The sequence below is a fragment of the Osmerus mordax genome, chromosome 3 (genome assembly GCF_038355195.1).
Source record: "Osmerus mordax isolate fOsmMor3 chromosome 3, fOsmMor3.pri, whole genome shotgun sequence".
Lineage (NCBI taxonomy): Eukaryota > Metazoa > Chordata > Actinopteri > Osmeriformes > Osmeridae > Osmerus > Osmerus mordax.
In genome coordinates this window covers 20,361,438-20,376,334 of record NC_090052.1, presented here as the reverse complement: position 1 = coordinate 20,376,334, position 14,897 = coordinate 20,361,438, and the positions used below count along the sequence as shown (strand labels likewise).

Sequence of the window (14,897 nt, the reverse complement as noted above, 5' to 3'; positions counted from 1 at the left end):
ACCCCTGTGTTTTTATTTTACCTCAACAACATTGATGCATGATGAATTACTGAATAGTGGGGTGCATTTGAAGTTTGAAGGCTTTTAATTTCATTACATTTCTGTTACAATTGTACCTAGCAACACAAACAAAAACTTTAGTAAAACAAAATTTGACCAACCTTATTATGCTAACTTACTATGTTTATGTTTATCTAAGACCATAATACTATAACACTGGTAGTTGAGGTTCAGTAGCTTTCCATGCTGTGCCTTACAACCCATAAAAGCACAGCAATAAGGTTATGTGTCCTTGATCTGATCCCATTTGGGATGCTACTTATGTGCCACCTCCAAGCCCTAGAGCGGCTCGATGTTCATTGCCGGTGTAAAGCTGCTGGTCTCCTGAGGCGGCTCAGTGTCAGTATCTGTCCTGACTGGGGTCCCTTGACCCTGGGAATACTTAGGCTCGCTGCAGTCTGCCCCAACTAACTGCCCCAGCACACTGAGGGGAAGGTCCTGGCTGGTGTTAAGGACTGAGCTGGAGCCTACCAGGTCATTTTGTCTGAGAGAGCCCTGAGTGGTATGATTGGGTACGATGCCGACAGAAGCGTAGACCCCTTGGGCTGTCAGGGAACTAACGGCAGTGTGGAGCCGAGGCTGACCTGTAGGGGTGAGGCTGGCATGGATGGGTGTTGCGGAGCTACCCTGGGAGTGGGTTAGGTCAGAGCTGACCTGCACATTCAGAGAAGGGTGAGACTGACTGAGACTTCCTGGGGAACACTGGGGGCGAGAGCTGCTAATGACAGGAAAGGAGGCTTTGTAATCATCTTCAGGGCTCTGACGAGTCCCAGGGAATGCCTGAATATTAGATCTGAGATTCAGGTAAGATATGCCAAACTGGTTGTGTGAGAGGGCCATGTAGGGAGAGTTGGGTGTTGTTCTGGAGGCCTGAAAGAGGCTACTCTGGGCCTCCGGTTCCTGACCAGTAGCAATGCCTCTATCAGAGCAGTATTGGTGCAAACATGATGACCTGGAGCTGTATGGTCGATGAAGCTGCTCCATCTCAACCTTGTGGCCCAGGCTGGGGCTTCTACTCTGGGTGGACACCCCACTGCAGCCACAAACATTCCTAGCAGGTTGAGTGATTGGTTCGTGGTGGTGATGAGGCCTGGTAGGCATACTGAAAGACAGTTGCGTCTGCCAATCATCGCCTGCAGTCACATTGCCGTTGGGATTGGAAACTATTTGTATTCCACAGGGATATGTGGACATGGAGGAGGAATAGTGAGCCGTGCTCACATGGGTCTGTAGAAAATGCATCATTTCATGAAGCTCTTTGGTCAAATTGGACACTTGGTGGCTGAGGGTGGTCATCTGTAACAAAAGAGAGAGGGTGTGAAATACAAAGGGAATAATAAGTATATCTTGAATGGAAGAAAAAAGAGAAATGATGCCCCTTTTATATTTAGAACACCCCTTTTTATCACTTCCTTTTAGGAACACTTACTTTCAAAACTTTCTCCCTACATAGGCCTATTATGTTGTACTTAAGGCTGAAAGTGTGTCAGATGTGGCCTGGTTTTAGATACCCAGCCCTTAAGGGTGCAGGGAAAGTAGAGTACAGACTGTGTTAGCAGCTTCAGCTCTCTTTGTCAAAAAGCAGAATCTCATTTATTTAATGATCCAATGACCTGCTACCTGGTTCATTTATGCATTCATTAGTTTACATTTGCGGGTTCATACCTCCTGGTTTAGCTTGCTGATGTTCTGTCTCACCTCCTCGGTCTCCAGGAGTAGGTTGGCGCTTATCTGTAAAGGATCTATGTTGGGGGGTGTTGGAAAGATGAGATCATTACATTTACATTTAGCAGACGCTGTTATCCAGAGCGACTTACAGTAAGTACAGGGACATTCTCCCCGAGGCAAGTAGGGTGAGTACCTTGCGTAAGGACACAACATCATTTGGATCAATGGAATCAAACCAACAACCTTCTGATTAATAGCCCAACTCCCTAACCGCTCAGCCATCTGACCCCGTCACCCTCATTAACACTGCTTGATCAACTTGATTCTTGTCATGCCACATATCAGCATGTACACACAGCACTGTACTCTGTGCCCTTACCATTGCGGCTAGTCTTTGTGTCACCCTGCTCCATATTGAAGTGAAAGGCATGTCCGTTATCCTCAATTCCATCAACAACCCTGAAAGACATAGCAAAGAGACTCTTACTCTTGGCTGGATGGATGCCTGTTACAAATAATAATGATTATATTATTGATGTTAATCATACATGTTATACTTGAAATGCATATTGAGAATTACCTGGGACTCAGGTCTAGTGGGCTGACACAGTGGAGGGAGGGGATCAGTAGCTTTGCTGGCCTATGACACGAGCTTGGATCCGTGACACGACTGGGAAAGGGAGATGGGGAGAGCTCCTCATTGGATAGCGGCTGAGGGGAGGGGCTACGGCCTCTAAAGTCCTGCACAGGCGACCGACACAGGCGGAGGGCATTGATATGGCGAAGCTCCTCCCCCAGCAAGGTGTTGAGGCTGGGAGGCTGAACAGAGCTGTTGATCCCATGCAGGAGTGGCAGCCTTCCTTGGTGTGAGGCCCCAGTATGGTCCGTGTCCTCTCCCAGATCCACATCCTCTGCCTTCAGAATGAAGGGCAGTTTGGGGTCATTGCCAGCCCTGTCCTGTGGAAGAGAGGGTGTCAGTTTAGCAACACCAGCGGAATGTAGGGAACTTCCATTGCAGAACCAATACATAAAGGACTGTTTTTTCCAGTTGATCATCAAGAAATCCATTGGGCTTTAGAAATCATGCTGTGAATCAAAAAAAACATTGATTCTTGATAAACAAGTAATTAGGTTATATAACACCCAGTATTTCTTCTTCTGCCAAGAAATCGGGTAAACCGAGTAAATCGGGTGCATTGAAGTATACTTCCACAAATTATTATGTCATGACCAAAGAAAAAATAAACTTTTATTGTAATTAGACAAAAAAACTTTTAGTTGGTATTTTATTTTCCCTTACTCCCAAATTAAAACTAGCAAACTGTGACACTATGACAAAATGTGAGGGAGAGATGTCAACAGAAAAAGGCTGGAGCAATAACTTCACGACGAGACATTTACCTGAGAGAGCCATGGGGACCGCGAAAATCTTGTCAGTCCCTGAAAATAGTATTCAACATTAATGACAAATTCACGGCTAACAGCATACACAGCAACAAAACATGTGTGTGTCTGTGTGTGTGTTTCTGTGTGTGTGTCTGTGTGTGTGTTTCTGTGTGTGTTTCTGTGTGTGTGTCTGTGTGTGTGTGTTTCTGTGTGTGTGTCTGTGTGTGTGTTTCTGTGTGTGTTTCTGTGTGTGTGTCTGTGTGTGTGTTTGTGTGTGTGTGTCTGTCTGTGTGTGTGTTTCTGTGTGTGTGTCTGTGTGTGTGTTTCTGTGTGTGTGTCTGTGTGTGTGTGTCCTACCTCTGCTTCACTCCCCTCTCTCAGATTGTAGGTGAGGTTATGGTGGATGTCTGAGCTGAAGCGGTTGCCGTACTCTGGGTAGAGCTCCAGGACCTCCCTGAGGGCCCGGACACTGATGTACTGCAGGTCACAGTAGGTCAGGGCCTTTACATCAGCATTGGTCTTGATCACCTGATCATGCCCTGGCAGATCCGCTCCAATCAGATCACCTTTGCCTAGACAGATCGGTTTAGGATTTAACAGGTGAAAACATGCTTCTCTAAAAAAGAGAGAGAAAAATATCAGAGATATAAGACTGAGCTCTGAGGCAACAGAGGAGACATGGAGAGAAGGGCCAGATTAGATCCAGACTGACCCAGTATAGCCAGGACCATGCCATCCCTCAGCACCTCCAGGGAGCCAGAGCAGACAAAGTAGTTAGCCTGCAAAGCATCCCCCTGGCGGATGAGGTACTCCCCCGGCGCGCAGAAGGAGGTTTTGATGTGTAGGGACAAGGAGCGCAAGCACCCCCTGCTGGCATGCTCAAACACAGGCAGCTGCAAGATGTCTTTGTTCAGGTGCATGGCGATGTCGGCCCGTAGCTCGTCCGGGAAGTCGTGCAGGAGCTGCCCGGGAGGAGAGGCTGAGATTTAGATGGCAAAGGAGCAAGGTCGCTCTTATTGTGAGACATTCTCTGATGTCTGTGAGCCGTAACGACAATGCGCTGCCCAGTACCAGTTTGGTATCGACTCGGTGAATGTATATTAGTGAACTGCTCCACAATGTGCTAAGGTTATAGGAAGGTATGTACTGTACATTGTGATGCAGATACGTGGTTTGTATTTCACTGAAACTTGATGGCATGTTTGCAGGGTGAGGCAATGTAACAACAGGGGGGTGCGAAAACCCAGCAGGTTGCGTGAAAGGTTGGTGTAGTCTGTTACTTTGGCAATGAATAAATTAGAGAGATGCTGATGAGTTTTCTCTGCTCTATTTCAATGGTGAAAATCCCTTCTAAATCGACCCTGGTCTAGTTTGGCTTTCTTTACATACCAATTACTTTCAGTAAAGTAGGTGGTTTCTTCAGAGAACATTGTAGAGGTGACCTTGAAAAAGTAACATTTCTGAATCAAAGCCTAGCCTCCAAAAGCCGAAGCGTTCACAGAACCTGACAACACCACCCACACTCATAGCAACCTGCAAATGAAAACCTGAGCACCACTGCCACTGCTACTTTAATTGCTTGGGTGCATCCTTTCGAATCAGAAATGCATGAAAAACAGAACGGCAGTCGGTCAAGTGTGTATTTTCGATCTCTCGTCTCCTCACCTCGTTGGCGTTGATGCCGTTGTTGACAGACCACGTCGTCTGGAAGTACTCCAGCATGCGCTGTTTGAGCAGCTGGGGAAGTCGGTGCACGCGGATGAAGTCCTTCAGGTCCTTCATACGCGTGTGGTATAACGAACGGCGAGAGTACATGCGCTGGATGATGGCGGTCACGTTGCCAAAGACCACCGCATGCATGAGGGCTGGAAGACACACAGGGAGGAGAAGAAGAACAGGGTTTATGGAGTCTCGAAAACACATTGACATTATATTTGGACGGTTAAAGCACCGGAGTGATACTATGAGTTATTCCCCCCCCCCCCCCCCCCCCCGGGGAACTGACTGAACTGACCCCCGATAAGCATGATGCAGATGGAGAAGATCTTCTCGGCGTCCGTGTTGGCACACACGTTTCCAAAGCCCACGCTGGTGAGGCTGCTGAGGGTGAAGTAGAGCGAAGCGATGTAGGCACTGGGCGTGGAGGGTCCACCCGCCGTGCTGTTAATGTAGGGGGTGTCCAGTCGCTTCCCCAGCTCCTGCAGCCAACCTGAAGGACCAGAGAAAAAGAGAGCAGGCAGACAGGAGAGAAGGATGGAGAGAGAGAGAGAGAGAGAGAGAGAGAGAGAGAGAGAGAGAGAGAGAGAGAGAGAGAGAGAGAGAGAGAGAGAGAGAGAGAGAGAGAGAGAGAGAGAGAGAGAGAGAGAGAGAGAGAGAGAGAGAGAGAGAGAGAGAGAGAGAGAGAGAGTGAGCCTTATCCCTGTCGAGGAGTGAGACATCCTTTCTGGGGGCTTTGTTACAGGACATTAAACCCAGTCCCTGAGGGGCAATTGCTGACCTACACTTCCTAGTAGTAAGGTAGACGACACGTCGTCTACCTTACTACTAGGAAGTGTTACTTCATAGCATCACTTAGCTACTACCAGGAACGGTAAATTGGTCCCCTTGTTATACAGATTCATTACAAAGATTTAAGCTTAATTGTATGGGTGCATCTTTGAACAGGTTATCTACTGCCAGTCTGTGATCCCATTTGTCCACACATAAACAAACACAGAAACACACACACTTACCCCGTACACACACACACACACCCAATAGCATACACACACACAGAGACTTGGGCTCACCGATGTCCCAGGTGACGGCGTCACTGCTCTTTATCTGCTTGTGGCCAATGACGTACCAGATGCAGGCCATCCAGTGTGCCAGCAGGGCGAACACAGACATGAGCAAGGTCAGCACCACGGCGCTGTACTGAGAGTAGCGGTCCAGCTTCTGGAGCAGGCGCAGCAGACGCAGCAAACGCACCGTCTTCAACAGGTGGACCAGGGAGGTCTGGAGAGGAGAGAACACGTCACACACACTCTCAAACGCACACACACACACTGGGGCCCGGGTCGCAGCAAATAGCCTCACACGCCTATCCTTCTGCTCGGATGATTTCCAGTCATCCTCCTCCTGCCGTTCAACATCATAATAATAGTTGTGAGAAACAGCTTGCTGTCCCGCTGGCTGGTGGTAACAGCCCAGAGCGTCCTAAACCAGAGACAGACGAGGTCGAGATGCTCCACAGTAATGGTGTCCACAGATATACGGACAGAGATGTCAACAAAGGCCACTGTTACCATTTGTCAGAGCAGAAGAGAAGGAAAGGGAGTAGCAATAATAGAAATGGACTCATGTCCATGTCCTCTGTTCTGTTCCTACACTGTAAGAGGAAAATGCTATCTCACTTCTGTGAGAATGGCTTTTTGAGAAATGGTGTCAGGAGAAAGGAGGACTATTTAGCAGAGAACACTGGCATATGGACAGACACACATACACACACTCACACACTCACCACTGTGATGTTGAAGGCATACAGCAAGTCAAATGGCAGAGCTGCAATCAGGTCGACAAAGAACCAGGTGGTGCAGTAATGGAGGCAGATGGAGCGGGCATCGTACACCACCTGACCAGACTGGCTCACATAGGTGGTGCGGAAATTCAGGATGATATCTGTACAAGAAGGAGCAAGTCAAGCCAAGGGGTCGACCCATGAACCAATAGAAATATATGCAGGTGTGAACAATCACATTCTAATTCCACCATGATTTGAATGATAACTTCGGTATGACAAAAAAGCATTCAGAACACAAAGATTGTGACAAGTCTAAACCCCAAGACAGCCGTGGTAAACCGTTTCTGTCTCTCCCGTGGAGCAGAAAGTGGTCCCAAAACGAGGGAGGCTCTAATTGTAATGTGTAACTCGTGGCAACGGAGACACCCAGCCAGGGCGAATAGAGGTGGGAGGTGAGACGGCGGGCGACCTGCCGCCAAGGAAACCACCACAGCTGATTCAGGGAGATTTTGGCAACGTAATTCACGGCAGGAAAAACACCTGTCTTCCTCCTCTGGCTTCGGCTCACCCAGAATAAAAAGCATCTCCACGGCGATGTCACTGCCGATGGTGCTACGAGAGGAGGAGTCACAGTCTCCGTCCTCGTCGTGGCTGACGAAACAGACGTTGTAGGGCACCGTGACGGCCACGTAGAACGTGGCGAGCAGGATCAGCCAATCCCACAGGGCCTTGGACACGCTGTAGTGCAGCAGGATGAAGCGGGACTTCTGCACAGCTGCCATCTTGTACTCAGGGAGAGAGGGCCTCTGGAACACACTCTGCGGGGGGGGGGGGGGGGGGGGGAGGAGAGGAGGGGGTAGAGAGGAAGGAGAGAAGGAGGAAGGAGAGAGGGAGGAAGGAGAGAGGGATGACGCACCAGATAGGATCCATAGGGACCATGAATAGCACCAGAGATGTACTGTGAGTAGATTGGTAGATTTCAAATAATTACATTATTAGGTCAGAATCACCATGCAGTAGACCATAAGAACCTCAGTGGGCTAGGGTAACTAACAGGATGTGGGGTAAGCCTATGGGTTAACCACAAATAGGGCACTCTGGCAGTCTGAACATGTGTAACACAAGGGGCAAGGTGAGGCTGTTGTCAATGGCACATGTGAGAGAAAAGATGACGTAATGTCCTAAAGACATTTCAGTTAGACCCATGACTGTATTTAGAGGTGATAACAGAGAGACTGAAAAACCATCTAACATTGATCTCATGCTGTGTGCTTCGGATGAATGAGCAGAAGGTTAAAAATATCCCCTCTGTCTCTTTGAGGACCTGCTGTGACATGCTGCGACCATTCTTCCAGCACTTCCTGTTAATTAGTAAGGTGATCCGCCCTCACCAACACACCAGCAGCACCAAAGCAAAGGCGACCCCTGCACCACCAACACTCCAGGCGCATCTTTGGCTTTGAAAAGCTGTCGGATCAGTCCCAACTGAGGCAAGCTCAATCATCCTCAGAAGATTCATCCAATGTCACCGTGGTATATAAAGATTTAGCGGCACATATACTCAGAAAACTAACTTGTGTCATCTGAGCTGCCTTCCCAAATGGAGACTTTACCTCACCGCATGTCACATGAATGAAATCCAACAGACACATTTTTGAAGTTGGGAAGAATCCTCCTGCATAGACTTGATATATAAAGTTCTTACACAGTGAGGCAGCGTCAGTTATAATGAAGGAATGGTTCACACCAAGAAATAAGACTTACATTGGTCAGCTTGCCTTTGCCTCTCTTGGTGAACAGGTTGGCCAGGTGGTGAAGAATACTCTGGCCTTGCTCGCGCGCATGGGAAAAACGACTGTCGTTTTTACCGCTGTGTTGGGATTCCTCGGAGAAGCCTGCTCGGAACAAAGCAGGTCTTTTCAACAACTCAATTCCAAAGGTCAAGACAGGGAACAGCGAGAGTTTGTTGGAGAACACTGGCTCACCTCCTCTCCTGCTGTTGTGTTGGCTTTTCCCATATGATTCACTGATATCCTTGAAAGAGAACAGGAACAAAACGACTTCGCTTTTCTCATTCTTGATCGGAACGATGTCAAGAAGACACCAAAATGGGTTGCCTGGGGATTCAACAAGAAGTTACAATATAAGTTGTGCATTCAACTGACGAGGACCTTGCCCACATGCGTGTGTGTGTGTGTGTGTGTGTACATGTGTGTGTGAGTCTCTCTGACCGTTCTTCCTGTAGAAGCAGACCTCCCCCTGGTACTCCTGTTGACCCTCCAGGGCCTTGTCCACCTGCTGGGTCACTCGCTCGCTGGTCTCGGCTCCTTGCAGGAAGCGGCAGGTGCACGTCTTCTGCATCACCTCCGTGCGCACAAACCCCGTCAGCTCGCAGAAGCCGTCCGAGCAGTACACGATGGGGTAGCCACGGCGACCTTGGGCGTTCCCCAGCAGGAAGTTGCTGTCTGAGGAGGGGTGAGAGAGAGAGAGAGAGAGAGAGAGAGAGAGAGAGAGAGAGAGAGAGAGAGAGAGAGAGGGGGAGAGAGAGAGGAGACAGGAGGCTTGTGGGACTTTCTCTCTGCTTCGTTGTTTCATGAAGCATTTGTAGGGCGTGCAGTGGTGAATATTGCTCTGTGTGGAGTTGGACCACTCGTTTACAGACTCGGTTTGCTCCTGAAAAGTCTCTCACTGTCTCTTCTTCCCCTCGGCCTTCGGTCCCCATTTTTGTCTCCCTGCTGTCTGATTCATGCTTTGGTATGGCAGAATTTAAAAAGCCGCTCGATCTTAGTCAATACATGGCACTGAACCTGGTGCACATCAGAGGAGGCTTTGAAGTTCAGCACAGAGTGTCTGAAATCCCAGGATGTGAGAGGGAACCCAGACTGCTCTGTGGGAATCTGCTGCCCAGGGGGCCTCCAGCAGGCTCCGAAAACAGCTAATGGCGACAGGAAATTAACTTGTGTAATGCCCCTGCATTTTACACTGCGAGTCCCTATATATGTTTAAGCTGGAGTATGAAGAGGTTCACACACGGACACACACACACACACACACAGATAAACACACTCTCACACACAACATTGTCTTATGACCTTTGAATCCCATCAATATTTCTGTGGAGACTTTCACTTAATATTTAATGACATTAATATAATTTTAATTTATAAATGTATTAATAACATTATGAGTGTAATCCTTTAATTCCCTAAAACGAATTGTTTATCACATCCCAAAGCAAATGTGTGTTGCCATGACAACAATGAGGCACTTTCTAGGCTTGAGTAAATGGTGATTACCTAACCACACATCCAGTAAAAAAAATTGTGCAAGTGACAGTGTGAGTGAAAAACAATTTTTTGGTGGAATTGAAATAGTCTTGTCAAGTCTCTTTTGTCAAGTCTCTTTGTCAGGACTCCCACCTCCTGCTCCATGTGTCTGAAAGGACAGGAATGAGAAGGTGAGGACAAGCAGTCGATAAAAGTTTGGCTTGGATGAGATGACTGGTTGTCTCTCATCTACACTGCTACTGACTAATGATAAAATACCTAGCGCTTCTCTGAAGGGACCCTAACTTCCATGCTCAAATGTTTCACCTCTGCGGTTGCATTTGGCTCTATGCCACCATGGTCGATGAAACGAGCAGAGTGAAAATCATTAAACACACGTCAAATGAACCAACTCTCCCATCAACTTATCTGTCGTCAATTGTAAAAAGGTATGTTTAACAGACTGTATTGGTATGCTGTGGTCCATTGTAAGGAGACAATAGTCTAACCAAGTCATCTCACAACGTCCCTGTCACTCTCCAGCCGTCACCAAGCCAAGCCTTAGACCCCCTCTAACATTTCATATAGAGTTTCATATGAACGGATTCCACATCCAATGAACTCTATTTTATGGTTCATCGGTTCATTAAGTATTCATTCGGTAAGATACAATTTCAGGGTCAACACCAAACCAAAATCTCCATGCCTCAGACTAAGACTGTCACGATAAGCTTTGTGAAATAGTCAGCGGGCGCAGACAGTACACTAGGCTACCTTGGCTTTAAATACTGTGCAGAACAATCACTCTTTATCTTGTTTTCAAACGAAATAGATGAGTATTTTCTTTGCGTTTTGAAACGTTCTCTGTAGAACCTTCTCTTTTCAAATGTTATATGCAACAGGACATTTTTAAATGTAATGCTCGAAAATACTGTACCTTACATGTTTCAGTGTCAAATACTGTAAACCTAATTCAAGCTATAAACATCGGGTGCTCCAAATTCCTGCAGTTAAGACAGCACTGGCTTTACTGTAGACAGACGAGGAGACAATAATTTATGCAGCAGAACGAGTACTTGATGTACCGTGGTTTGTGTTGCCATAGCTATTGTTGAGAACAGGCTAAAGCTGTTGTTTCATCAAATAACTATTGTATTCTATCATCCATAATACAAGAGCCCCACTCTGCAATGTACTGTAATCAACATGTTTAGGAGACAGACATATTTAAACCGGTGTGGGGGAACAATAATCATAGGTTGCCATCATTGCATTCCATCAATACACTGCATCCAATTGTGTGTAATTTGTCTTCAGTCTCCTTCAATCAATAAAAAGAGCATGGATTCGCTTGTCGTTTTCATAATTATGCTCAATCCCAACATGTAACAACTGTAGTGAGACCAACTTCTTTTCAGAGCCAAACGTACAATGTTTTCGCTTTCAAAGCAGATCTATTCTCGATGCTCTCTCCCCACATTTGTATCCCTCCATTATTTCCTAGTACTGGTAAGAATCAAGCTCAGATAGTCTAAATATAGTTTTGTTGTATTGTGAGGACTACAGGAAGAACATCCAGGGCTGATTGTGTTGGTGCCTTGCCTTCCACAGTGTGTGAGTTAAAGTTCCACAGTGTCCTTATCTGATCGTATAGTAAACACAAATCACTCAAGCTGTTCGCATTTCAGTGGATTTCATAGCCAAGCAGCTAATTATAGTGATGCCAACTGAGAAGGTGTGCTGGGCAACGAGAGCCTACACATGAGTGCCTACGCATGGATCATCGTACACTTAGCACACAAACCTCCATCTCTACTTATTTAAATAGATGTGGCTCCAAAACATACATCCACAATTTCATTTTGGGATTATTTATAGGTTACACACTGTCAGTATTTTAAAATGTGGTGGTGATGGATGAGGTGAATAGTCAATCTTTTTTCCCTTAAAAGGTCACGATTGAATGAGAGAGGCAATGTTTGATTGATTCTAAGACCCTGCATAATTCATGATAATTAACTTCCCAGCTCTTTTACCAGGGTCAAATGGATGGCACTTTTATTGACTAGGACTGTCTTAATTTACATTCAGTTACTGTATGAAATGAATTAAATTTAATCAAATACTTGAAAGCAAATTTATTTTATTTCAATATAAGTGAAGACTATGGTGATTAAATACTAAAATGACTGTACAGTATTTTATTGAAAATAAAGATTTTGACTCAACCAGCCAGCACCTCTCTAAAACAGTTGTGTCTGTTTACCTCATCCATAAAATATTAGGTACCAACTGACAGTCTTTCTTCCAGTCTCCCCTTCCCGGGCGCAATTACACACTCCTCCATCTCGCACTACCTTCTCTGCTGTGTTTTGCACAGCCTGTCCTTGTGAGATAGAGAGGGTGTCCGCGAACAAGCAAGCCATGGGCCACACATACAGACCCACACTTGATGTCATTTCCCTCTGTCCCCTGCTTCTGGTGAGTGTGTGGCACGATGGGAGGAGGAGAGAGCAGTCGTTTGTCTCACTCATTTCATAGCTGTATGATCCACAATCCTCTCACACCAGAGCAGACAACACAAAGAGACCCTCTACAGCAGAAAACGCAATCTAGTATGATTATTATATATTAACACACACACACTGAATATGTATATCAATATTGTATACATGTATGTATGTATACATTCCATCTTTTATCTATATTTGCATCTATCTATATCACAAAAGAGGTTTATGTTGAGGACAAAAATTATTTAAGCTGTAAAAGCTTTTACTATGCAGTAATCCTTTACGATATGAGTACTATAGTACCTTAGTCTTACATGGCATACGTCACACAAAGGCATTTTGAATGACACACAGCGTAGCATAATTAACACAAACAATGCAGACAAACTGACGTTTTGACACATTTCAGTATTCCAGGGAACATTCTAGAATCTCCCACATCAAAGTCCTCATAGTGTTTTATAAGCAGTACCATGGTACAACAAGTGTCTCTTGAGTCCAACACAACAGCTCTCCCATCTATGCGCACACACTCTCACCGTGCCTGGCAGAAACTTGTCTGGCCGTTGTGACAGCATGCCTCTTCTCTCCACCTCCATCTCAAAACATAACTAACCAGTCCTCCATTGCGACTATTCTGCTACTACGGTACTAGTAATTGTAAATGACCAAATACCTTAAAGGCTCTTGTACAAGGTCTTGGCATAATAACGTTTACTTGAATTTGTGTGTGATTTTCAATGCACAGTGGAGACCTTCCCATACAAGGGAAAATTGATGATGAATCGCCCCTCATTTGAAATCCAGTGTTTAACTACAAAAAGAGTAATAGTGTCACAGAGAGGTGAGGGTAAGTAAGGAGGTTGGGGGGTACTTACGGGTGCCGTCAAAGTGGTTGGCGATGGTGTCCAGGAAGGTGTTCTGAGGAGCGAGGAGACCCTTCATCACGGGCATCTTGACCAACACGTGAGACACTGGGTAGCTATCTCTCCTCAGGTCACTTCATCACAGTGTTGAGATAAAGAGCTGAGCAAATCACTCGGTTTCTGCTTCGGGTTCTACTCGGGTTCTGCTGTGTGGTTCCACTCGGGTTCGGGGCTGTTGCTGTTGTCGTGCTCTCCAGCCTGTTCCGCCTGTACATTCAGCTACAAGTCCAGTGGCAGAAAGTGGCATTTGACACAGACTCAGCTGTTATGTTCTCCCTGTCAGTCCTGCTCTTCCCTCCGCACTGAGACACAGCCTCCTCCTTTGTACTTGAGATGCTGCCGGGAGTCTTCTTCGTGACAACAGTTGCTCCTTATAGTCTTCTCTGGATGTGATAGACTTGTTAGCACTGCTTGCTGGGATGCACCAGGCTGAGCTCTGGATCCTGCAGCTCTGCACAGGGATCAGGGTGACGCCTCACCTACTTCTGTGTCTGTCTCACCTCCACATGACGCGCACGCCACTGTCATCTCCGAGTTGGTCCTCGTGCTCTCTTGTTCGCACGCGCTCGCTCGCTCCATCTCTCCTGCAGGGAGCCCGAGCCCCCTCAATTCCTCTTGACACTGTTTTCATTGGCCATCTCTCTCTCTCTCTCTCTCTCTCTCTCTCTCTCTCTCTCTCTCTCTCTCTCTCTCTCTCTCTCTCTCTCCTTCTGATGCTCTCTCTCTCTCTCTCCTTCTGATGCTCTCTCTCTCTCTCTCTCTCTCTCTCTCTCTCTCTCTTCTTCTGATGCTCTCTCTCTCTCCCTCCCTCTCATTTTCTCTCTCCCTCTCTCAATCTCTCTCTCTAGGCTCTCTTCAGTATCTGTGACACCCTGGATCTCACATATGCCTTCTCTCTTTTAACTCACACACACACAAACACACACACTCAAACGCACACAGGCATGCGCGCACATGCCCATACATATTGTCGCTTTAAAAAAAGACAGGGATAAATCACACCTACTTAATCAGCTGTTCCAATTTGCTCATTCTCTGCTCACTCCTGGAAATCCTCCATGCGATGGAAATCTTGTTCTTCTCTTTTTCCTGCCTTGTATCATTTGTTATGCTCCCATGTGCGTTTGTGTGTGTTTGTGTGTCTTTAAGGTGTGGAATATGACGAACAAAAAAGAGACCATCCATGTTCTGGGGATGTTACTGTAAGTCTGGGCCTGCATGTTGTCCGAGCAGCATTACCTCAGCTCTCTGCAGCCCCTACTGGAGAGACTAAAGATCAACATGGAGAGGGAGACGAGAAGTCAGTAGGGCCGGTGAGATTGAATGCAGGAATGACCACAAAGAGATAAACACATACACACGCACTCAAATTCAAAGGTTGAAGATTAGGGATGATTGTGTTCCTGATGGACACTAACAAATGTGTCATTGTGGCTCCGTAAATGGAACAAGCGGGAAAATATAAGCATCACCACATTTTATTACATCGTTCAGGTCATTTACACTATTTACAGAAACAAGTTGTACACTTGACTTGATGTCATCAACAAGAAAAATAAATCTTCTCTAACATGTA

General features: G+C 46.4%; 1 protein-coding gene across 1 annotated transcript; it reads right to left on the bottom strand.

Moving 5' to 3' along the window:
* Positions 1-339: 339 nt before the first annotated feature.
* Positions 340-13,349, bottom strand: kcnh4a (potassium voltage-gated channel, subfamily H (eag-related), member 4a). Its single transcript, XM_067232745.1, has 16 exons — positions 13,274-13,349; positions 8,848-9,081; positions 8,602-8,733; positions 8,381-8,511; positions 7,185-7,434; positions 6,617-6,774; positions 5,904-6,111; positions 5,129-5,323; positions 4,780-4,979; positions 3,827-4,076; positions 3,472-3,686; positions 3,130-3,168; positions 2,309-2,685; positions 2,108-2,187; positions 1,726-1,802; positions 340-1,356 (listed from the first exon to the last, which is right to left on the bottom strand). Exons 1-16 carry the CDS (start codon positions 13,347-13,349, stop codon positions 340-342), a joined length of 3,639 nt encoding a protein of 1,212 aa, XP_067088846.1.
* Between the last annotated feature and the right edge of the window lie 1,548 nt (positions 13,350-14,897).